Consider the following 25,716-nt stretch of genomic DNA (forward strand, 5'->3'; position numbering starts at 1 on the left):
TTTAACAAATATATTAATCTGACAATCAGTGAAGTTAGTTTAATTTCCAGTTGTCACGGGACACTAGGAAGTGTGTCGTCCTCAAGTGACCAGAAGGCCCTGCAGCTCCTCCACTTCCAGTTTCCACATCTGTCTATGAAGTGCAGCGTTCTCCGAGAGGTCAGCCAGCTTCACTGCACGGATCACCGGCTCCGGGGAGACTGCCAGGATGATGCCCATCACCATCACGTATTTGCCTTGGGGAAAGAGCGGGGAGCAGTAATTTTTAGATGGTAGAGCATGGAATCACATACCGTTTTAAAATGGCTAAAACACAAGCCACATTTTGGTAAATTAACCATATTTCAAAAAGTCAATTTTTGTTTTTAAAGACTCTCTGGTCTATGCACGTCTTTGACTCAAAGAGCCATAAAAGCTACTGTATTTTCCGCACTATAAGGCGCACCGTGTTATAAGGCGCTATAAGTGCATGCTGGTTTAAGATCAGGTAATTGTGCAATTTTGTAATTGTAATCCTGTGCAGTCCTTCGAGACATTTTTGTGATTAAGGGCATCATAAATAAATATGACTTGACTTGGCTACAGTAGAGGATGTAGTTACGTTATGCAACCATTACATGGTGCCGGGCTAAAGGGAATGTCAACAAAACAGTCAGATAGGTCAGTCAAACTTTATTAATAGATAACAAACAAGCTTTCCACAACTACATTCACTCCCAAAATGAATAAACAGCCGTTTTATTATTTTCTCTGAGGTAAAGCATTTTACTTTTCCTCCATTTAGTCAACACGCAAAAAAACGTCTGATAATGTTATGGTAAATTAAACGTTAGTGCAATCGCAATATGGCGGCGCCCCTGTTCGGCTGCGGCTACATCGGCTCGCTACAGTTTTTTACACGTTGGCCATAAGACCCAGTCTTCGACTCAGTTTTGACGGCGCACAAAGTCGGCTCGAACTGCAGATTGATGCGATTGCAGTTTTTTTTTGCTGGATATGCGATCATCCAGACATCAAGCGCTCGGTGCTACGACCACTCGGGAGTGTTTATTAGCCACGGACTGCTATGTCAACAAGACCCAGCGGCCTACAAAGCAGCGAAGCAGAGTGGCAAGACACCGGACGAGGAAGCGAGGTTATCGGGCCGGGCTAACAGCTAGGCTAAAGGCTAAACCCTGCAAAACGCCTCTCCCATCTATTTTCCTCTCCAACGTTCGCTCTCTGGACAATAAACTGGACCATTTATCAACTGGAAGTGGCATCGAACTGCGAGATGACGAACTGCTGCGCTAAAATTCTGACAAAGACATGGTTAATCTTATCTATCCCGGCTGACGTTCAAAGAAACTGTGCGGGTCAGATGTATCGACATTTCCTTCTGTATACACGTGTACACGAATGACAAAGTAAATCTGAATCTGAATATAGTGACACTCGGAATGTGCAAAAACAACAAGTGCAAAACAGTAACAATAAAGCAATAACATAATAACTGTAAAATGTAAAACGTAAACACACACCAAGTAGGACCACCTCTGAATTCTTTAATGTTAAGTTCCCGTGCCAGCGCCGTTGCCTTCATTCGAATAGTTATTGTACTGAAACTTCTACTTGCTGCTCTTTGTTCAACAACCCACTGTTGAAGTGTGTCTTCTAACTGTGGACATCTCGCTTTATTGCCATGGAAACTTTGTTTAGTCTTCCTTACTTGGCCATCGATTCATTAATGTTGAACTCTCTCGCTGCTGCTCTATTCCCGTGTTCTACTGCGTGACTGATCGCCTTGAGTTTAAACTGCGTTGTAAGCGTGTCTCTTAATAGGAGCCATTTCAGGGTCTTTATACAAACGCACAAATAAAAGAGAATCGTTGTTTAATATTTCCCAGTATGCACAGCGCACTTCTTCTACGCGAAAAATTGTGTCGGTGGCTGCTTACCGTAAGTTGCGAGACCTTGTAATTCAATATTGATCCATATATAAGGCGCACCGGATTATAAGGCTTAAAAAAAAAAAATAGATTTTATGTGCGCCATATAGTGCGGAAAATACGATATATATTTTATATGCATACAAAATCTAATTCTTAAGCACATTTTATTCCACCGTGACGTTTTATGATTTGATCAAATCTATGAAATAATAATGCGAGAGCCTGTGCCCCATATCAACAAATATACATACCACTTAAAATTTGTCTCCCCGCTGTTACCTCAGATCATTGAAACTCCTTTTGAGTATTTGCTGTAAATAGTAGTTTAAAAACAAGGTGAGAGCAGTTCTTTATATAAAATTGTTACGAAATACCGCAAACAAGAAGGCTAAGGATGTAATTAGGGGAGTGCTCTATGTGTGCCCACCACTACTGCTCTACGGCTTTTGGGGGCATTTACAGTTTGTTCTGTGGGTTTTCATCATAAAGAGTTTTAACAGTGAACACCTTATTTAATATATATAATATATATATCCATATTAGCAATTATCAAACTAACGATGCAGCGCACCCTGACGGGAATGGCTTGACTACTCTTTTTGTATACTGATTCAAGTTTAACTTATTACGGAATTTTTAATTGTTTTCATAAAATTAAATACATGGAATTTGTTGTCGGTTTTGAGGTGCAAAATGTGTCCCTTATCAGGGCAACAAAAACAGTGCAATAAAATGCAGCATGCATTTATAAAGATAAAATAGCAACTTTAAGTAAATAAACTCAGATGAATACAGTTCAAGTTAGATTTCTGTGCAGTTATTTCTCTTTATTGTGTGTGATGCACGAAATGTTTTTTGTTTGAAGTGTGGGTTTTTTGTTGACTAGTCCTTAAATTTGATGCATAAAAAGTCTTGAATTTTAGTTGCCTTAACCTGTAGAACCCTGGTAGTTTAATGAGCTTCCATTTAAAGGATTACTTAGCGACCGATTGCCAAAAAAGGTAAGTTCATGTGACACTCTGAGTGTAAACTTGTTGAAAAAGTGCCCTATATATACTGGACTGAACCGCTGCTTCTTCAGCGTTGCTTTGCATGTACCAAAATCGAGGATCCAATCCCCTGACTTTGGAAGGCCATAGAGATTTGTGCCGCGCTCAAATTTCTTTTCCAAGCCATATGTACTCGTGAAAAGAGCCATAAAATGGCTTGCGAGCCATTGGTTGCCTAACCCTGCTATAGGGTGTAGAAAACTAAGGACAGCAACATGATTGGCCAAGAGAATCAATGAACCACAGTGCACAATAATAATGAAATCTCATTCTATGAAATCTCCGCAGGTGTCCAATTTTGATTATGGAACAAACTCATTTGTATTTGACCAGACAAAGAAGTTACGTGGCTGGAGAAATATTTACTCAAACATCAGAGAAAAAAGTTGAAAGATACTGTTTTAGAAATTAGAGTGCGAGGTTGTCCACTTCAAAACTCAATTTAAGCAAGCTGGCGAGCTCAAGTGGACTAAGATAAAAGCTCCAGCTTATTGACATGTTGTGGTCTTTGTCTTAAATCAGTTTTTTATTTTAATATAAGTGTGATTACCTCTTGTGAGGCCCCTTCTCAAGGTTTCTTTTTTCGCTCACGCTGAGGCGTTGAGTTTTTCCTTGCCTGCATGTTGGTTTAAGATCAGGCGATGGTGTCATTGTAATCCTTTGCAGCCCTTTGAGACATTTTTGTGATTAAGGGCTATACCAATAAATGTGACTTCATCTTTGCGTCCTAAGGGGCAGGTCTTGGGCTGACACGGAAGAAAACAAACCATCGCAGAATGCGCGAATTACTTAAGCCTAATATAGCGGAGTAAGAGTACCGTTTCTTCATCACAAATCCCCCCAAGTAAAAGTATAGAAGTGCAAAATGTCTCAAAACTTACTCAAATGGAACTAGGTTCTACCCATCTCTGATGTGCAGTGCCCCTCGATACCCCCACAGGCTGCACTTCCAGAATAAATCACATGTAAGCATGAGCAACTCAAAGGAGCTTGATTTACCTGAAGACAAACATGGTTTCCCTTTAGGGATGCTATTAACGCCCTGCACGGCGAACGTGCCGGTCTCATCCATGAGCAGCACTGTGTTGAGTGCAAGCTGCGCTTCGAGGACCGTGCCCTGCATCCACACGAGCGAGACCCGCAAAGATCGCTCTCTGCCCAGCCTGACGAGCCATCCGGTCCCAGGATCGCCGGAGCTTCCTCCCACCGCCGTTGCCGTCCTCAGCTGGCCTGAAAGGAGCTTCACCGGGGGCGTGCGCTTCTTATTATTTGCTTTCTCTGTTTTGTCCATCACGTCATGATACGTAGATGGACGAAGCTGTTTGTAAACCCTTTTCCCGCTCAATGATCAACTTCCGGCTTTAATACGTCATAACCGGTTAGGAGGATTACAAAATAATTGTTGAATGGTCAAAACTGGAAACGGGATGAATGAGAATCCCAAGTCAACTCACCCCCCCCCCCCCCTCCATTAGACAATACAAAAATCGTATTTCCCGAGAAACTAAACAAAAGGGGTATTAGTTATCTTCGGGCAGTGGACAGGGGACACCCTCAACTGGTTGCCAGCCAGCCAGATGACTAGCTCGCTCATTCACACTTAGGGACAATTTGGACCGGCCAATTAACCTGACATGCGTGTGTTTGGAATGTGGGAGGAAACCGGAGTGCCCGCAGGAAACCCACAAAAGCACGGGGAGAACATGCAAACTCCACACAGTAAGGTTCGATCTCATGACCTCAGAACTGTGCCACACACGCCCTGACATAAATGTACTTTTTTTTTTTAAATAAAGCAAGGTGCGACTTGACAAGCATGGAAAATGCTAAAGGCTAACTTCAACCAAACTTCTAATACCAATTTCTTAAATGTACAGTATTTATAGAAACCTGGAGAGATGGCACTCATGTGAGAATACATTCTTTTAAGCTACAGCATTGAGTGCACAACACATTTAGGCTGAGTCCCATTCTTCGCACTTTCACTCGCTATGTGCCCTAGTCACTCGGTTTGCGCGTTCACGTGAAAATGGGGTGTGTCCCGATACTCTCAAGACCGAGGCAGAAGTGCCCTCAAACCATGTCGTAGCCACTTCAAGACCGAGGGGGCTCTCGACCTCACTTGGCAGCGAAGTGACTACCCAGAAGGCTTTGCGAATTCTCAATATCAACAAACATGCCCGGAAAGGAACCGCACAAATGTAAGTAGTTTTCCACAACCGCGCATGTATTTGCAACAAAATGTATTGAGATATCTTAGTTAGACGTAAATGCAATAGAAAATCGTATTTTCGCGTTAAAACACGAACATTGCAAAATCGCTACTTTACGAAGTGCACTAATCTACCAAGGGAGCTGGCAAAAAAATATTCACGCTACAAACTGTAAAGTAGGATAACTGTGCAGAAAATCACGGTTCAGCCCATCCCTGTTTTTATCTTAAACGAGTCGTCCTTTTACATCTACTGTACATGGCCAGTCGCTAAAGGAGCATAGTCAGAATACCGTTCTGGACATAAGCGCTTGTTTACTGCACACAATTTCGGGTGTCGTGTTTTATTTACAATATGATTCTTTCATGTGAGATCAGAATGCATTAGTTTTCATCATGCATTATGAGTAATGTCTCCGAATTTCACGTGGAAATACAGTTGATACAAACTACTATCACATAGTCCACTGCCTTCTCTGTAAACACATATTAAGTAAACTAATTACCTTCTCAAAATGTTGTCCAAATGTGGAGACAATTCTAAAGCATATGTGATGCTGGCCAATAGAAGGCTCATACAGCCATAAGAATAACATGTCAATTTTGTGTATCTATTCACTATCAAATACTTATCCAGAACACATCCTATAATTTCCTGTCTCACATCAACTTGTTGAGCACCCTATACACAGTTGTTTTTGTATAATACATCAGCATTAAGTAATTCTTGTTTTTTCCACCCAACCTAAAGGCCACTGTAGAACGTCCCGTGGAAGAGCTGGTCACCATCACAGCTACCACGCCATCCACACCACCGGGCACGTCGTTGGCACCTTCTAATCCGGCGCCAAACCCCAAATCACCCAGAAAAAAAAGGAAGCACAATACACTCCTTGACTTTTTGAAAGTGGAGTCTGCCGGAGTGAGGAAAAGGCTCGAAGAAACTGTGGCCAAAACTGAGCGGTTCCTGTCCTTTTTGGGAAGCTCGTGGACAAATTTCCAGAACAGTGACATCTCTGCAATGTTTCCCTTTGTTTTATAAAAGGAAAATATTTTTTTTTATTAAGAACTCAATGAAGTTCCAGTTTGTGTTTCCCAGCTTCATGGAAGTATTGGTATATTTTTGTTAAAATTTGTGACACATTATTTATTTACTATTATGTATTTTGGCCCAATGTGAGTTTGTTTTTCTGAAAGTAAACTATTATTTAAGCTGGAGTGATTTGTAGTTGTTTTCTGTCCAACAGTCACATAGTTCACACACAGTATCTCACATCATTATGAAATAAACCACCAAGGTGTTACTCAAAATGAAGATGTTTATTGAATAGTAATGCAGAAAAGCACATAATGCAAATGTGGGTCTGACTTAAAGAGCCTAAAATATGGCTTTTGGGCAATTTATTCCATATTAACTGTGGACAATTCTTTGTACGGTGGACCTGGGAACCCTGAAGACCCGTGACACCACACGGTAGGACAGAGCGTGGGCCAGCCAGTACACGTAGATCAGGACCTCCAGCCACGGCCCTGTTCCCTCTTTAGCAGCTCCTGCAGGGCCCACATAACCTTCTTGCTCAACCTTAAGTCCTGAATGAGTTCTGACTCCACATCCAACCATAAGCACAGGATGGGAACATTCCTGTCCAACCTGTCCACGCTTATGGGACAGCCACTCTGGAACACAATAGATAACAAACAATTTAGACATAAATGTGGGCATAGAAAAGAAAAAGACCGCTTTAACTGTGATGTAAGCATCATGAAAAAATGTTGAAATGACCTTTTTTATATCCAATGACAACTCTTTTGAATTAAATTCCTTATGAACTAAGGTTTTTCGGTCGTACAGGGAAGTTTGGTGACGATATTATGTCAGCTTAAGGGTCAGGTGGACTGTTCTTGTGTTTGTTTACTTTTCGTCATGTCACACATTCAAGACCCCTACTATATGTCATAAAATGGCATTAAGATACCAATAAGTAGATTGCCATTTATGTCTACACAAACATAGGGTATTATGTGAACGTGCATTGTATGTTAACTCTTTCTGTATTTGACCGAACGGGTCATTTTTTTTAAATGAGTGTACGTACCTTGTAAAGATGAATCAGCACTACATAGCGCCGAAGCTGTCTTCAGTATAGCACATTTCTCCTCCGTTGATTGGAGACACGGAAAAGATGAAGAGCTTTCAGGCAATCGGTAATAACACAGCAGTAGCGGGCATTTTTAACGTTGCACGAACTCTCCAACTGACACACTGCAGGTTGAGACTCAAGTTGTTTACATGTGAGGTAGACCAATACGTCACTGAGGTCTACAGCCAATTAATATTACCGCCATCTCCTGGACAGGGGTGGAACCTTGCAAGTCTTGTCCAAACCATCTCCACTTTGCACTCCACCGGCGGAGGGCACTCCTCTATCGAGGGACCTCACTGGAGGGTCCTCAGGGCCGAGTGAGAGAAATGGGATTGGGCCTTAACCTCGAAATCAAGCACTTGATCTGATATTTTGAAATCAGTTTGGGAAAAACATTCTTATTTTCCACAGTATGTCCAACTCCATTATGCCCCATACGCATAAGTCCTGCTATGACTTGACTAGCAGTTTCTTAAATAATAGACACAACTCTGGTTACATTTCATTAAATAACTTTTATTTCTTTAAGAATAACAGAAGTGTTAGCAATTTCTGTACAATAGTCTCATTTTCCCTTGATTTTTTTTGATGCCCATCAATGATCAAGAGAGAGGACTGAGAAATGTTAACGCTGCCACATGTAGCGCATGTTTAAACTAAGAACGACGGTTTTAGTTCGTCGGCGTCAGTCAAGTTCCTTCATATAAGATGCTGGAAAATGTACCCGAGCCTCCATCACTTCTTCCCCCAAAGCCGCCGCATCCTCTTCCTCCATCCCAGCTCACTCGTGTCAAAAAGCAGACTGATAAGAGGCACATTAGAAATACTGCCATTTTCCCAGGACTGTGTCTTTGATTGCATCGACAAACTGAGTGGGCACCCAGTAGACCCAATACTGAGACGCTTCTGTGGGACCAAGCTGGAACGCCTGCAAAGACATGAATAGTTTTTTGCATCAGAAAGAGCTATTTCAAGTAAGGTTTGGGCCGAAACTACTTGGACGACCGCGTCATTTCCCAAAATTAGGCTCTTCGTGCAACTTGAACTTGAAATATCTAGACCACAATTGAAGTGCAAACAGCAATGTTTGATACAAGTGGTTGGACAACATCTGACTGAAAATTAAGAAACTGTATTTTTTGGGGGGGCACAAAAGTAAATGGACGATTAAGCTTAATCTAAACAAAGGTTGTTGTCAACATTTGGTAGCAAACCCTTTGGAGGCAATCACTGCCTAAAAACTGGAACCTGAAGGATTTTATATATTTGACTATAAGAGATTTTCTACGATCAAATACAAATTACAATTAATGCAAAAAATATTCACTGGCTGAGCTGTGGGGCAGGTCATTGCAACCTTGTGCATAATGATGTTTACAGAAACAACGGGAACTGGGACAAGGGCTGATAAGATAATCAGCACATCCGACGACAGAGAGGGGCCTCTGTGACGCAGGAGGTCAGGCATTGTTTTGATAAGCGCTCTGCTGATATGAGTTTTTTAGACATCGGGACGCCCTTCGGCGAGGAGGTGGTGAAGCCCAGGGGGGCTTTCCTGGCACTCCCATGGGAGAAGTCAGCCCGCCCATGGGAGGAGTCAGCACGCCCGTGGGAGGAGCCGGCACTCCACCTTGTGAAAACGCCTGGGCCGGGAGAACTTCGGAAGATCGTAGAAGATCGATCAAGAGGGACAAACGAGAGGAGGCTCGACGAAGAGCGACACAAATTCGGCTAATTTGATGGAATTCGCTCGTCAAATACTTTAAGAAAATAAATCTACCCTTTGTGTGGAAATGCCAGTCTCTTGTCCGTCTTTTCACAAAAAAAAAAAACAGCACGCATTGTTAGGTGAATGAAGGTTATGTTTTGTTAATGGAGTCAGATAACTAATTTAAACAATTTGGTAAACGATACATTTTTAATAGTTTATTTCCTAACAAACCCATGGACAACACCAAATGCTGGGTTTCCTTCTTGTTGATGCATTGCCAGGCCTTTAAAGAAGCAGCCTTAAGTTCTTGCTTGTGTGAGTGTCTTTCTCCCATAAACCTCTACTTGGGCAAGTGAAATACATGCTCGATTGGGTTGAGATATGGAAATTGACTTGACCATCATAGAATATTCCACTTTATTGCCCTATTAGACTCCTGGGGTTCTTTTGCTGTGTGCTTTGAGACATTGTCCATCCCCACTGTAATGTGCTGTCCAACTCTTCCGCATTTGGAGCACAAAGTGTATACCTGTGTACTTCATCAGCTACTTTTATCTGTTATAACTTCATCAACTAACAAAAGTGACTCAGGGTCCATGGAAGCCATCCATGCCTATGCCATCACACTGCCCCCTACCATGTGTCACAGATGATGTGGCGTGCTATGAATCATAGACTTTCACTTTTTCCCCATTTTTCTTTCCATCATTCCGGTACATGTTTATCTTATTCTCATCCATCCACAGAACACATTGCCGAAACTGGGATTGCTTGTTGGGGTGTTTATCGGTGAAGTCAAGTCCAACCTGTCTATTTTTGGGACTGATGAAGCGGTGAACCCTCTGCATTTAAGTCTTCTCTTTACTGCAGACTTAAAGACGGATACACCCACTTGAAGGATAGTTTTCTTCACTTTTGAAGATGTTGTAGATTAATTTCAATTTACCATGGAGAGTATTTGGTGATCATCTGTCGCTTAGGCGTCCAGGCCTATTTGAATCACCAACCTCACCAGTGCATTCCTTTTTTCTTAGACTGCAACTTACTGTTGATCTGGCTTCTCCAAGTATTTTAGCTACCTCTCGTATGATTTTTTTAATTTTTTATTTCAGGATCTCCTGCTTCACCTCCATTGAGGGCTCCTTGGAACACATGATGTGTGTGATCACAACCACAGCGTCCTAATGCAAAACCACAAACCTACAATATCCTCCAGATTATTTCAATACTTCACTGATGGCAGGTTAACAAGGAAGAATTCTTCTGAGTCAATTGTCCAATTACCGTAAATTCCAGACTATAAGCCGCTACTTTTTTCCCAAACCTTCAACCCTGCGGCTTATTCAGTGAGGCGGCCAATTTATGTAATTTTTCTAACAGCCGCCAGCGGCGCTCGAGTTCAAGGCACATGACGCAGCTTACAAGCTAAGCGCAATCGAGCAGTCCGATAAAGAAGGAAACAGAGCTACTGCACGCAAACTTTACCTTGCGAGCGTGTTGCTAGCGTGTTTGTGAATGAGGGAGCGTGGGACGACATCGACATGACAAAGTCTCTTTCCCATTCTAAATGAGGACAACTTTGATGACGACAGTTATAGGGAGGAAGATGGGAACGGTTTACCGTGATTTCTACATGTACTGTATGTTTTATTTAACAGACCCGTTAACTGTATTGCGAGCGTATTGTTAGTAGCGTTTTGCTACCCTTCACAGGCACGGTTTGGGATGAAAGTTATAATATTATTATTAAAGCTTTGAAAACTCTCTCGGTGTACCGTCTTTCTTTGTAAATATGTGTAACCATGTATAATATGTATTTGCAACTGTATATTTTTGTCATGTATTTATTTTGGACACTTATTCTGATAAGTCTTGCACTGACCAATTAAAAAGAAGGGGCGTAACAGACGCGGGGGATGACGGGAAGTGGGGACCGGTAAAGGTGAGTGTTTGTGGACACGGCAGACAATAATGGATATATTTTTCCCACCCTTACCTTTGGATTCCTTGGATTACTTTTAACGGGACCCAGACTCTGCAGGTCTGCATCAAATTTTAAGTACCCGTATCATTTTCCGGTCATTATGCCGACTGTGGTATTTGAACTCCGTACTAAATTGATCAAACCTCACATTGTTTATTTGCTGTTGGTAATGTCAATAAAATTGTTCAAACCAAACGAAAAACCAATTAAAATCGTGGGACTTGAAGTAGGGTCTGGGTTAAATTTTGTGACTATGTTACATGTTTTAATGTGGGCGCATGCGGCTTATATACAGGTGCGGCTTGTGTAAGTACAAAAGCGGTAATCCTCTTAAAATGTGGTGGGTGCGGCTTATAATCAGGTGCGCTCTATAGTCCGGAATTTACGGTACTTTTGGTCCCTGGAGAAAGCGGTGTCAAGAGTGTAAAGGGCTATCATTCCGAAACTCATATTCTGATTTGTACGTGGAAAGTCTCAAATTGCATCTGAGATTGTACACTTGAAGCCCATAAATAATTTATTATTGTACTTCTGGATGGGTTTATGTGAACAGCTAAAATAACAAAACTTGTGTCACTGTCCAAATATTTTCTGGCCTAACTGTACTTCGAGCACCAGGGTAAGAGAGCAAAACTTGTTTGTCTGCATGAATAAAGTATCTACTACTCGTTGAGACTATTTTAAATAAGTCTCAGCCCGATTCAAAAAAATGCCAAATATAAAACAGCACTTTACCATCATGTGATAGTCCTCGTGCTCTTCAATAGGCTCAGATAGCACATTTTTGATGGAGCCCATCGGGACCTTTTCCGTCCTCTCTGCGCACAACAAAGAGACACTTTTTAAAACAACAAAGGACAAATGTTTTTATCGATTTCGGGTTTACCTTTAGTTCCGATCCATAGCTGATCCTGCTCCAGTTTGAATGTGAGTCTTACTTTACCTCCGGATTTGTTGTACATTCCTGATAAAGGCACAGTTGGTAGTCGTTCCTGCAGACAGGTAGGGTAAAGATGTTTAAAATAAATATAAATTAGATAGAAAAAAAAACAAAAACAGGTTAACACTTACTTTTGTTCCTTTAATAGCCGGCATTACATCTTCAGGTTTACCTTTGTCCAGAACTTTCCTGTGTTGCTGGAATAGGAAAAATACATGCAAATAAAATAGTCAGTATTTTGGGGCATGAGTATTACTGCAGTTTCCTTCTAGTTTCCTAGTCTTCAGTGAACTTTTGGTTCCAAGACCTTTACAAAGGTGAAGTAGCAAAGATGATGACAAGTGGCTTTGTAAACAGGGAACTCATGGAACCATCCATCCATCAATTATCTGCACCGCTTATCCTCAGTAGGGTCGCGGGGGTGCTGGAGCCCTTCCCAGCTATTTTTGGCCAGTGAGCAGGGAACACCTTGAACTGGTTGCCAGCCAGTTGCAGGGCACACAGAGACAGACAATTCACTCGCTCATTCCCACCTAGGGACAATTTGGCCCGGCCAATTAACATAACATGCATGTTTTTGGAATGTGGGACGAAACCGGAGTGCCCTGAAGAAACCCACGCAAACATGGGGAGAACATGCAAACTCCAGACAGGAAGGTTAGATCTCATGACCTCAGAACTGTGCCGCACAACCGCTAACCACTGCACCGCCGTGCTGCCCAACTCAAGGTACCGTTTTGTTTAATAAAATCATGAGCGCTGTTTTTTTGCCATCAATAGGATCATATTCAGATTGAGAACCTTTTGTCTGCATAGTGGCTCCTTCTTGTTCTCTTCGGCCTTGACTTCCTGCTGCAAAACTTCTTTGGGTGTGCTGACGGCCAGCACGTCGTTTATGGTGGAGCCCACCACCATGATCTTGGCGCCGCTCACCACTTTCATCTCCCGTAACGACTTGTCCTCTGGTACCAGGCCTTTGTACATGACTTTCTGCATCGCCGGGGGAAGACCTGACACATGAAGATAGGTAGTTGAATTTTGCCAGGTTTTCACACATTTCAAACCAAATACCACCCAAAACACTTGTTTTTTGAAGAAAAATACACATAAAAACAAATATTCAATAGCCATAAAATGTATCACTGTGGATACATAGTTGTTTTTTTAAACAAAGTTATGAAAGTTTCAACTCAACTCCATTTTATCTAGAAAGCCCTTTATTACAGCCACAGCTGAAGAAAAAGTGCTGTACACAAAAAAACATTTTCACACCCATAAGGCGGCATTAGGAGGAATAGCGGTCGTCTTGGGATCAAGAGGTCACAGGTTCAATTCCCAGCTTCTCCGTGTTATATGTCAAAGTGTCCTTGGGCAAGACACTGAATCCCTAATGCCCCCAATAAGCAGGTACGTGCCTTGCATGGCTGACTTCCTATTGGTGTGTGAGTGTGTGTGCAAATGGGTAAGTACGAAGCACATTGTAAAGCACTTTGGGAGGTCTTCATTGACTTGAAAAGCGCTATATAAATGCAGACCATTTACCATCTACAAAAAGTCTCAGATTTCATTCAAAATGTAAGCCGCGCCCTATCACAAAGCGCGCCTTTTTTGGGGGACTTGAGAAAGAACAGAAGTGTGGGATTCCCCGCAAAAATTTGAATTGTAGGTCTCCGCTCAGCGTTTGAATCATGGCCCGAATTGGAAAAGTGCCTCTGCCATACTGATCGACAAAAACTAACGCGTATGGTGATTTTCAAAAGAAAGACTTTGCTTAAAGAGACATTTCCTGTAGGAGTCATCATGAAGGCAAGTGAAAAGGGCTGGATGGACAAAGGCATGATGAAAAAATGGCTGAGGGATGTTTATGTCAAATGACCAGGTGGTTTCTTTCATGCCGCCAGTCGGTCTTGATTTGTGATCACATTTTGGGAAAAGCGCCACGGAGCCACTTGGCAGCACTAAACAGACGCATGGGGCTCCTGAGCCGCGTGTTGCGGATCCATGTACTAGCTAGATTCTGCCAGTGGTACTCGTACTGCAATTTTAATACCAGTGTTTATAAGGTCTAAATATTCCATGCATTAAAAATCATTGCTTATATTTGTTGATAAAATACATTCTTTAAGGTCCAAGAAGAACTAAATGCTCATGAATTCCGAATTGCAAATTGGGCACATTGTAAATGAGTAAAATATTTTTCTCCTTCCTAACTGTTCAACCCAAGTGAATTCACAAATGTGTCGTTGGTACCTTTCTCCCATTTTTCACTAAAAACCTGACATTTTTGCTGCTTTTCCTGTCAAGGCCAAACAATGAAAGTGCAGATACTGCTCTCACCTGTGAGCGAATGGATCTTCTCCTTTAGTTTAGCACCACTGCTATCCAGAGGGATCCGTAAATCATATTTGATCTTGTTCCAGATGATCTTTAAGTCCACCGTCTCGCCCTCGTCTTCGGGGCTTTCGTCCCCGTTACTGATGCCGGCACGGTCCTGAGTTGCGGCGTTTCCCGGGTCTGAGGGCGGATCTGAGTTGGATATTTGTGTCGTTCCCGCAGGGCCGGCGTCTTCCTCTTCCTTTGGCTTTGGGTCCGCTTCCATAGTTACTAAACTGCCTGCAATTCATGAAAAAAAGTCATTAAAACATTATCATATTAGAGGTCGGGTGAGATAAAAGCAGTCAACCCAGGACACAGGGACATAACCTTTCACACCCTTATGTTAATTTAGAGCAGTGTTTCTCAACTCGTGGGTCGGGACACAAAAGTGGGTCGTGGACCCGTTTTCATTGGGTTGCAGGCCTTTTCCTCTGCAATATGCTGCTAAGAATAAAAAAACTAAAGGTTATTTACACTAAAGAACATGGCAGATATCCCCAGCAAATGCAAGTTGACATCCGTCATTTCGCACCACGGAAAAAGACAAATAGTTTGTTTACACATGTTGAGCATGGCCAAACGCAGATATTGATTTTATTACGAGTATTTAAAAGACAAAGCCACTTAAGTGAAGCGCTTTGGGTTTCATTAAAAATTCAACGAATTGGGCATTAAAGGGTGATTACTGTACTTGAAATCGTTTGGTCTCGCCTGTCATTGTGTCTAGATTTTTTTGATGAATGTCAATGTATTCTACTATCTATGGTTCAAACAACACAATCCTTTCATTCAATACATTTGAGAAGTGGAATTTCTTCTTGATTTGGCTCACAGCTTGTAACTAGGGTGCAATGGTAGGTCCTTAAATCAGATCAATTGGTAACCGCTGATTAAGACCAGGGGTCACCAACCTTTTTTTAAGCTAAGAGATACTTTTTTGTTACAGATGAGTGCAAAGGGCTACCAGTTTGATATGCATTTCTAAAATAACAAGTTATTACTAGCTCAGTAGCCTAGATGGTAAGGCGCCCGCTTTGAGACTGGGAGGTTCGGGTTCGCGCCCCGGCCGAGTCATTCCTAAGACTTAAAAAGTGGTCGGCGGCGCCCTCTCTTGGCTGCGGCTGCATCGGGTCAGGTGCAATCGACATTTCGTTCTGTGTACATTGTTACACAGAATGACAATACAAGGAAATTATTATTATTATTATTATTATGTTGTTACTATGTGATTATGTTGCCAGGTTGGATTTATTAGAGGTTCAAATAGGCTCTGTCAACCACTAAACAAAATGCCAGTTCCAAATTCATACTTTATCTGCACCACTTATCCTCAGTAGGGTCGCCAGGGTGCTTGAGCTTTTCAAGCTATCTTCAGGCAGTGGGCAGGGGACACCCTGAACTGGTTGACAGCCAGTCACAGGGCACACAGGGACAGACAATTTGCTTGCTCATTCACACCTAGGGACAATTTGCACCGGCCAATTAACCTGACCTTCATGTTTTTGGAATGTGGGAGGAAACCGGAGTGCCCGGAGGAAACCCACGTAAGCACGGGGAGAACATGCAAACTCTGCATGGGAAGGCTGGTAGCTGGATTTGATCCCATGACCTCAAAACTGTGCCGCGCACGCGCTAAACACTGCTCTGCTTGCGGCACCAGTTACAAATCAATTCTACAAAATCACAATGAGCCATCACGTATTTTTAGAACCAGTCGGTGGGCTACCAAGGAACAAGTTAGAGACCCCTGGATTTAGAGCCTTTAACTAAGCTTTAATCCATTTTTGGAGGGAGTATCGGAGAAAGCCAAAATTGTGAAATAATTTCCGCGTGCGATCAGACATACATTCAAAAAAAGGGAACAATTTGGAGCATCAATTCCCAATACTGGCCCTCAGGTTTTAGATGCTTCTATACTGCAATACCTATTAAAGCAATCTAAATTGTTATTATGCTTCTGTTAAAATCTGCTGCATACTTGTCAATATGATATAAGTGTGTTGGGACATGAACAAGTTTGAAACGTGCCGGATTCTAAAACACGGGACCAGGATTGGGACAGTGAACCAATCCAAGGACTGTAAGCAAGATATGCTACTTCGTTCCAGGATTCATACACAGTTTTCATGGCCAAATTAAGCATATTTTAATGACTTTCAAAACCAGTTTTCCAATTTCTCCAGTACAATTAAAAGAAAAAAATCAGGTATTAATCATGTAAGACATATGATTTTTATATCTTGAGTAGGTGTTGGGTAAAATAACAGGAAGATGAAGATTATGTTCAAGTTGCAGAAAGTTCTTCCCATTGGAATTCACCACAAGGAAACACTACCTGATTTTTTTGCATGGCCCATTATAAATGTCTGGGATTGATACGTAATCCTTGCTCTAATACACATTTCATAGTATTCTGTTTAGGTGTAGCATGCAACTGTCCCTTTTGAGCACGCTTTATGCTGAACAAACAAATGCCAGTCGCTGTTAATGATGGGGGAAGAACAAATCCAATGGCAAAGCGAAGCCACCAAAAGCATTGTCGGCTCATTTTGAGCAGACTTGCTGAGAAACAAGGCAACAATTTCAAGTATTTACAAGCACTTCACTTAAAATGCAAGCACTTTTCAATCCTTGAAAACACAACATTGAAATTCAAGCATGTACAAGGATTTTAAGAACCTGTAAAAACTTTGTCACTTATTAAATTATTAAAATGTCTTTCATTTGGGTTTAAAAACGAGTGAAAATCAATAGTCTAAAAGTGGGCTGCAAAAACAACGGGTAGGGTAGTTAAATTAAGGTTTCAATAATCAGGGAAGAAAATGGGTCAGGGCTTAGATAGCCAGAAGGGTGTGGAAGATTTCATTTTATTAAAAATGAGTACAAAATGCTGTTGTACCCATTGACTGTGAAAAAGTTGAATACATGCAGCCTTGATGTAAATAATGTATTGGCAACTCTGAAATAATACCAACATAAAATTTACAACAAATGTATTTACGATACACCAAAGAGTTGTCTCCCTTATTTATATCGTTCAAGATTACTTTATTTTCTCCATTCTCTGACATTGGTCTCTGGTAACGTGTGTAAAAATGATCTTATAACGAGACGAAATCTAATATGCATGACACAAATTAATACAGTACTCCTACCCACGCGAACAACACTATTTTTTAAAATGCAAACGCCGAATACACGCTGGGAAATATCAGAATACCCCCATTCCCTATACCGAAACATTTCTCCTCGGATCTATACAATTCACGTAGGTCATCCTTTTTTACTTCAAAGCGGCGAATTTCTCCTAAAGGTGAGATATGTTCATGCAAGTCTAATAAGTGAATAATATGAAAAAACAATCCACAGAGTAGTTGAATTAAGATGCCAATAATGAAAGTTTGGCATATGTTCCTTTAAGACAGTTTTTTTTACCACTTGCTGTGATTAATAGTTAATTAACGATTTGAACTTTGCTTGAAAGAAGAAAAAAAGACGTGAAGGATACAACATGCTTTTGAGACCAAAACGTTAAAATGACACAGCATTTTATACTTTTCATGATATTTTATAATTAATAACAACTTTGAGAGTGTCATATGAGTGTAGTTTATTTAGCACGGTTTTGTTTATTAAAAAAAAACCCCTCGGCGTGTACGGCTCATTTTGCATTGGTTAGCAAACACTTAGCAAGCTACTAACCTGGTAAACATGTCAAAATAAACCCAAACAGGACGACACGATTATTTTAAGACACGACCTTAACAGTGGCCGTTGTCAACGCGTCTATCCGTGACGTGCTTTAATTCATCGCCCGGCACGAAAATGCTTGCAGCTCTACGGAATAAATGTTCCTCTATCCTGCTCAATACCCACCATCCTGGGTCGCCATGATGATTGTGTACAATCATAGGAAACGCGCATTGAGCCGAGAGCATACAAAGAACAAGAGAGGTCGCGCACACACAGAGCAAGATCGTTTTCCTTTTATACGAGACCACTGAAGAGTACGTCCTTAAGCGACATACTTTCCGGTTTTTGAAGCGCTAAGAGTGAAGACAGAAAATATGTTAAACACACCTGTCAAGCTCCAGGGCTCCATGCCCTTACAAACTGTCGCATTTCCCCTTACAAAATACAAAATAATCTTACACCATATTGTTTTTTTCAAACGTGTTTATTTATGTAGTTTAACATGTTATATTGTACAGGTGAGAGGAGAGAGAGTGGGAAAGGTGAGATGGCACAACATTCATTTGGACAGGTAACTTAAAATTAGTTTTACCTGGTTATATCAGAATCAGAAATTATTTTCCCCCCATTTTATTAACACTCCACTTATTGAAACATGAATGTTTTGTTTGTTTGTTTGTTTGTACATGATTCAATTGTTTGTTTGTTTGTACATGATTCAAATTGAATCTTTTCTTCCGGCGCCGTCACGAATGGCAGCCACTCCAGCAGCTCCCGTGTTATTTTCGATTGTTTTGTTCTCGATTGTTCTCAGCTCAGGGATGCTGCTGGAAATGTGAATTTCCCTTCGGGGATGAACAAAGTATCTATCTATCTATCTATCTATCTATCTATCTATCTATCTATCTATCTATCTATCTATCTATCTATCTATCTATCTATCTATCTATCTATCTATCTATCTATCTATCTATCTATCTATCTATCTATCTATCTATCTATCTATCTATCTATCTATCTATCTATCTATCTATCTATCTATCTCGTTTGACTTGATTGATTTGCCGTTTCGTGATAGTCGGTGTATACCCGATGGTAACGATAATTGACAAATTTGCGTTTTTCCGTACAGATTTTCTTGTACGTCGTACACGTCTTAAAATGCATAATAACGTACTTTGTACGGCAAAAACTTACAGGTTGGCAGGTATGGTTAAATGTAAATTCATAAGTAAAAGAAAAATCAGGCCATAACGATGTTTTGTGGGTTCGCTTCAAATGCTTCAAATACATTTCATTTCGATACTGCTTTGCTTCAGGATAGGGACAGGGTAGTTCCGGAGTAGAATGTTAGTAGCAATAACAACAACAACAACATTATCAATAATAATAATAGGATAAGCGGTGCAGTTGTTAGCGCGTGTGCGGCACAGTTCTAAAGTCTTGGGAACCTCCTGTGTGGGTTAAAATCCAGCTACCGGACTTCCTGTGCGGAGTTTGTATGTTCTCCCCGTGCTTGCGTGGGTTTCTTCCGGGCACTCCTGTTTCCACCTACATTCCAAAGACATGCATTTCAGGTGGATTGGCCGGTCCAAATTGTCCCTAGGTGTGAATGAGCAAGCGAGTTGTCTGTCCCTGTGTGCCCTGCGATTGGCTGGCAACCAGTTCAGGGTGTCCCCTGCCCACTGCCCGAAGATTGCTGGGATGGGCTCCAGCACCCCCGCGACCCTGCTGAGGATAAGCGGTGCAGCTAATGAGATGATACTGTATACGTCTCCTGCCCACTGCCCCATGTTAGATGGAATGGGTTCCTCCAAAAATACGCCCGTGTGTCCCTTTTGGAAAATGAATGTGTATATCCTAGACGTGTTTGTATTGTTTATTTATTTATTGAAAGGGGGAGGTAATACGGTCATAAATATGTGCGCTCGAAATGAGCATTTCGCGAATGTAACCGAGACGAACACGTATGGTGGCGAACGCTCTTGGTTTGTAGGTGTTCTTGGTTAACGTGGCAAGAAACCCAGACGACTAAAAAGTTAGCGCTTCCGCTTTTCTTTTCTTCTTCGTGTACAATTTAAAACGTTCACTTACGGTCAACGATCTTCACTGCTTCTTACCGGTCAAAATATCGACCACGTTTAATAAATGCTCTTATATTATGTGCACATTTCTTTTAAAAAACAAACACTTACCTTCATTTCATGTAGGTTTTAGATCAGTGGATGGTGTAATAATAGTCCGTGGTTTGCAATAATCTGTGGTCTATACAGCCCTTGGAGACTCCTTGTGTTTAAGGGCTATACAAATAAACATGACTTGACTATAGATAATGACCATAATATATAAACAGACAGTGTATTCTTAAACGTTCACATTTTTTTCATAGCAAATTATATATTAGTGTTGATTTCTATTAAAATACCAGCCCATGGGAAATAAGACGGACAGAGAGGGAAAGAGAGAGAGAGAAAAAGGGAGAATTGAAAGAGACAAAGAGAAAATGAGAGAAATACAGGGATAGAAAGAGATTAAAAGAGATAAGGAGAGAGAAAGACACGGAGAGAGATAAAAAGGGAAAATAAAAGACACAGAGAGAAAGAAACAGAGATAAAAATAGATAAAGAGACAGAGAAAGGGAGAGACAGAGAAAAGGGAGAGTGTAAAAGAAGGAAAGTGAAACAAAACGAGAGAACAACAGAGAAGAGAGAGAGTGAAATAGTCAAGGAGAGAGAGAGAGAGAAGAGTAATGGAGAGAAAGACACAGAGAGAGTTAGAGACAGAGATATAAAGAACAGAGAAAAAAGGAGAGAGAAGAGCAAAAGAAAGGAACAGGAGGAAAGAGAGAATAAGAGAAAAAGACAAAGAAAGCTAAAAAGATAAAGAAAAACAGAGAGAAAGAAATACTGCTCCAGTTGCTTCGGGAGTAGCTCCGTGCTTTGCCAACATCAAGTGGACACATTGATAAAACTGCAGCTTATTTTTCCCTTGTGCTTCTTTCGGCGTTGTCTTGAATTAAGACCCTTGGCAGGCCTGATCTGACCTGCGGGCTGCATGTTTGCGACTCGTGACTTAGACGATTTTGAGTTGTCAGAGTAAATCCTTCTCGAAGGTGTAACGGAACGTTAGTGGTTTCACAAACTATTATTAGTTACCGTCTGTAACGGAAGTATCCCAAGAGAAAAATGTAGATGAAAATCCCTGTGTGCACTGCTTCTGCAGAATGGACTTTTTTTTAGCCCTAAATCGAATAAAAATGGATGCCAAAAATACAACAACAAATGCTTAAGTTTCGGCATTGGCTTCAATGGCAATAGTAAAGAGCTTCTTGATGAAATTGAAACAAACAGATTAACTGACAATAATTGAAATATTTCTGAGGAAAAAAATGAGAATGGATTTTGTGCACAAATAAAAAGGTTTTTTTTGGTGAGTTAAATGTTGTATATTCTTAAATAACAGTGCAATTTATGACTTTATTATTGATGCTTTTTAAATACGTGTTGCAGATGTGGTTGCATTAAAATAGTTTTCAATTCCTGGATTGATTCAGATATAGCACGACTGAAGGCCTAGGTGTGAAATGCATGGGCCGCCACTGTCAATAACAATAGCAAAGATAAAAAATCCACATGATTTTTATAGATCTTATATGTCTTTCGTTGAAATGCCATAAGGCCGACATTTTCATATATTTGTAATATTAACTGAAAAGACGGTGGACCTAGACGCGTTTTCACACGAGCTTTATTTTACGGGAATGGAGAAGTCATGCGCGGGAACACAAACGCCGGCGATTCGGCGATCGCTGGGCAGAAGAGATCGAAACTGGGATCAAGATCAATACCAGATATAGGATACACAATCAGATACCGGACAGGGTAGGACAGACGGGATCGATACCGGATACTGGAGCAAGATACCAGACAGGACGAGACAGGCAGGATCGATACCGGACAGAGTCAAAATACAAGTCTTGCAATTGCAGAGGTTCGTTGACGGACTGACCAGGAGTGAATGAGAGCATCGAGTTTAAATAGGAGGGAAGCCAATCAGGCAACGAGCAGCAGCTGGCGCCACACTGGCGGCCCCAAGTGAGGGCAATGGGCAACCGTGACACTGGATAGCTTATTTTTAAGCTTGTCTGTACGATACTCATATGTGGGCCCCCTTTTTCAGCCAGGGAGTTTTCTACCCAAAGCCATCGTTATAGAGAAGGAATTTGAATGCATGGAACAGAAGCAATCTCTTATGATGCATTTTCATTGGGAAGAAATTCATGTATATTCAGATTCAGATTCAGATTCAGATCTACTTTATTGTCATTCTAGTACACGTGTATACAGAACGAAATGTTGATGCATCTGACCCCCACAGTTTCCTTGAATGTACAGATATAAATAAAGTTGTATTGTATTTTGGCTACGTATAGTATTTTACCATAGTGCCGATAGTGCAAGAAGAGTAGCTAACCAGATGTGCAAAATGGGCAGTCAGGTTAACAAGTCAGGTACACAGTAACATTAACACTGTAACAATAACGCTGTAATTACAATAGTGCAGAGAGCAATGTGCAATGAGTGGCAAGCTATAAAAAACTGCCAGTAGTGCAAAAAGTCAGATTAGCAGCCGTTTAGATTTAAGTTAACTATATGTTAGATTGACCATTTAACAGTCTAATGGCCAGGGGGACTAGACTATTGCGGAGCCTTGTGGTCCTGCACCGCACACTGCAGAACCTCTTCCCAGAGGCTAGCAGAGTGAACAGTCCATGATGGGGGTGAGAGGGGTCCCCGGTAATGTTCTTAGCATGGGATAGGCAGCGCTTCTGGCCAATGTCCTGAATGGAGGGAAGTGTAGTCCCGATTATTTTCTCTGCTGTCCTCGTTACCCTCCTCACACTACCCCAGTCGGTAGCGCTGCAGCCTCCACACCACACAGAGATACAGCTGGTCAGGATACTCTCTATGGTGCCCCTGTAGAATGTGATGAGGGAGGGTGGGGGCAGGTGGGCTCTCCTCATCCTCCGCAGGAAGTACAGGCGCTGCTGTGCCCTCTTAACCAGTGATGCAGTGTTCACGGACCAGGTGAGTTTGTTTGTAATGTGCACCCCTAGGAACTTGATACTGCTGACAACCTCCACAGCCTTGTTGTTGATGCAAAGTGGGGCATGGTTGGGCTGGTTTTTCCTAAAGTCGACAATGATCTCTTTAGTTTTGTCAACATTCAGGACCAGGCTGTTGTCCCTGCACCAGCCCACCAACTGCTCCACCTCCTCTCTGTAGGCTAGGTCGTGTTAATATAATATATGTTAATAAGTCAACGGAAAATACTTGACCATTTTAATTTAAAGGAATATAATATAAAGATTCTGATATAAATGAAAACATATTTACCTATGTTCGTTATCAGTCATTTGGAATCGAAATTGCAGATTGTTAGGCTTTGCACGACACTCTTATAACTCTTATGAAGGAGCTTCACAAAACACATTTTAAGTAGGTGAAAACATCAAAATCATCCAAAGCTAAGCACTGGTGTCTGCAACTTTGTTGATGACAATGTCAATGTTATAGACATGAGAATTTCCTTTTCAGTGTAAATCAACAAGTAGACAGTAAGCATTTGCACCTAGTTTTTTACACATTTTCAAGCAGAGAAGCTCCGCTCATTGTCATGATTACTGATGCGTGGCACCTGAGTCCGCTCCTTTGGCGCCAACTGACTCGGACGCTGATTGGCTGCTTATCACTTTTTTAACTGCTTTTTCCTTCCCATTCCTAAATTTCCTAGAATTCTTTTGATTCTTCGAGCCTTTAACTTCTTTTTAATTCCTTTATTATTGTTTCTCTTTTTTCTCTCTTTTTGCCTTTTTTCTACTGTGGTTTATTTTTCATTGTTGACTTTTTTTTAAATCATTTTTTAGCTTTATTTGTCCCCCAAAATTAATTGCATGCCTAATGTTACACAACAATTTTTAGTATATGGATAAAAGCAACAAAAACAATCTAAAGAGGCTTTTTGGAGCTTAAAGAGACAGCTCTTTTTAGTGAGCTGAGCCGAAAGAGACGCTTCTCAAGCTTATTTGAGTGAGAGGAGCTAATGAATTCCTATATTCTGCAAATACGCAGCACACAGATGAAAGGCAAAAAGTGCAAGATGATGAATTGAATGATAACAAGTCATTCATTTCCCTTATGTTAAGGTTTTTGAGTTTTTCCTTGCCCTCATGTAGGTTTTAGATCAGGGGATATTGTAATAATATTGTGTAGTTTGTAATAATCTGTGGTCTGTACAGTCATTTGAGACTCCTTGTGATTAAGTGCTATACTAATAAACATGACTTGACTTTCCTTGTTCTTTTCCTGGCTTTTTCAGCCCCAACTAGCACCTTTCTGCCTTCCATCGTACCTGACTTATATTCATTCTTTGTTCACTTTACCTCTACAGAAAGGAAGAATGGTGGAAGGCCAAACAAACTTCAAATTTGGGAAGGGAGAATTCCCCCAGATGGCAAAACTGACCTCATCTGTTGTGCTGAATGTGGCTAAATAGCTGGCTCAAGAATGAATACACAAGTAGGGTTAGATGCAAGCGATAGATACATTTAATAATTATTTTTCTCATCCAGCCAACCCAAACTCCACCTTGACATGAGCCGATGTTGTGCCGAGCATTGTACCCCCTGGCGCAAGGGTCGGGAACCTTTTTGATTCAAAGAGCCATACCATATATTATGAGACAAATTTACTAAATTGCTAAACCAGACAAAAGCTTAGTCTTCAGCTCATTTATTTTTAATGATTTGATAAAAATTCTGAAAAGAAAATAATGCCAGAGCCCGTGTCCCAAAATCAACAAACATACCACTTTAAACTTGTCTTTTTCTTGCAATTACTCAAGATCGGTTAAACTCATTTTGACCCTTTTTTCATACATACTGGTTTCAAAACCAGATGCAAGCAGTTATTTTGTAAAAACGTCACAACATTCTGCAAACAGGGAGCCTGATGTGCTTACCTTTGGCGCAGACGCAGTAGGGCGAGAGATGGGAGTGCTTGCACTATTTGAAATGGAGCAAATTTGCACGCAATAAAATTTGTCTCTGTGCCACAGGTACTCATAGAAAGAGCCATATATGGCTCGCGAACCATCGGTTCCCGACCCCTGTCCTAGCGGGAGCGCGCACAGGCTCTGTTTATTCAACTAGAATAAAATGTATTCATGTGTTTGATTATGACAAGAAATCAGAAACGTTCGTCTCCCGATTTATCTGTTGATAGTTTGACAGTTCAGTTCAGTGTAATTAGCTTTATGGTAGAGCATATGACATTTTGAGTGATTTGGGGAAGAAAAGGCAAAATAAACAGGCTACTTTCTCAAATGTGCATAACCGTTCTATTACATTCCCAACTAATGTGAGAATAAATGTTTTTAGTCACATTTTCGCTATTACATTCCTTAAAAGTGAGATAAAAGTGAGCTACAAAGTGGTTTTAGTTACATAGCGCGAGTGACTTGTACGTGCTCCCGTTTTACTCACCCCGGCATTGCTCATATCTTGTTCGTCTGTCACTTGATTTAAAGATATTTTCCCACCGCTAGATGGCGTTAAAACTGTGACAATTGAAGGGAGGTTCAACTGTCCCGGTGAAAGAAGAAGACCAGTAGTTCGC

At 41.1% G+C, this 25,716-nt stretch overlaps 2 protein-coding genes across 4 annotated transcripts; both read right to left on the bottom strand.

Annotated features, from left to right (window-relative positions):
- Positions 1-81: 81 nt before the first annotated feature.
- On the bottom strand, positions 82-4,271 carry rmi2 (RecQ mediated genome instability 2). Its single transcript, XM_088320631.1, has 2 exons — positions 3,980-4,271; positions 82-236 (listed from the first exon to the last, which is right to left on the bottom strand). The coding sequence occupies exons 1-2, from the start codon at positions 4,269-4,271 to the stop codon at positions 82-84; spliced, it is 447 nt and encodes a 148-aa protein (XP_088176757.1).
- Positions 4,272-7,831: 3,560 nt separating this feature from the next.
- Positions 7,832-18,301, bottom strand: ubfd1 (ubiquitin family domain containing 1). Of its 3 annotated transcripts, none has more exons than XM_088329588.1 (7): positions 18,224-18,301; positions 14,309-14,584; positions 12,773-12,981; positions 12,103-12,168; positions 11,918-12,023; positions 11,767-11,849; positions 7,832-8,264 (listed from the first exon to the last, which is right to left on the bottom strand). In XM_088329588.1, the coding sequence occupies exons 1-7, from the start codon at positions 18,237-18,239 to the stop codon at positions 8,154-8,156; spliced, it is 867 nt and encodes a 288-aa protein (XP_088185714.1). In that variant the 5' UTR covers positions 18,240-18,301; the 3' UTR covers positions 7,832-8,153. The 3 variants fall into 3 exon arrangements, with proteins under 3 accessions (XP_088185714.1, XP_088185716.1, XP_088185715.1); XM_088329590.1 differs by having other exon boundaries at positions 18,108-18,238; XM_088329589.1 differs by lacking the exon at positions 18,224-18,301 and adding an exon at positions 18,050-18,196.
- Positions 18,302-25,716: the final 7,415 nt, after the last annotated feature.

Source organism: Urocampus carinirostris, chromosome 1 (genome assembly GCF_059441175.1).
Source record: "Urocampus carinirostris isolate Australia breed hairy pipefish chromosome 1, RoL_Ucar_1.0, whole genome shotgun sequence".
Classification (NCBI taxonomy): Eukaryota; Metazoa; Chordata; class Actinopteri; order Syngnathiformes; family Syngnathidae; genus Urocampus; species Urocampus carinirostris.

What these genes read in the sequence shown, in the direction of transcription:
- rmi2 (XM_088320631.1), bottom strand. Translation starts at nt 4,271, where the DNA reads ATGGACAAAACAGAGAAAGCAAATAATAAGAAGCGCACGCCCCCGGTG. An exon ending in GAAACCATGTTTGTCTTCAG is followed by an intron (nt 237 to 3,979) that starts GTAAATCAAGCT and finishes TCTTTCCCCAAG; the next exon opens with GCAAATACGTGATGGTGATG.
- ubfd1 (XM_088329588.1), bottom strand. An exon ending in GAAGATCCATTCGCTCACAG is followed by an intron (nt 12,982 to 14,308) that starts GTGAGAGCAGTA and finishes TTCATGTGTCAG; the next exon opens with GTCTTCCCCCGGCGATGCAG. An exon ending in GCTATGGATCGGAACTAAAG is followed by an intron (nt 11,850 to 11,917) that starts GTAAACCCGAAA and finishes TGTTGTGCGCAG; the next exon opens with AGAGGACGGAAAAGGTCCCG.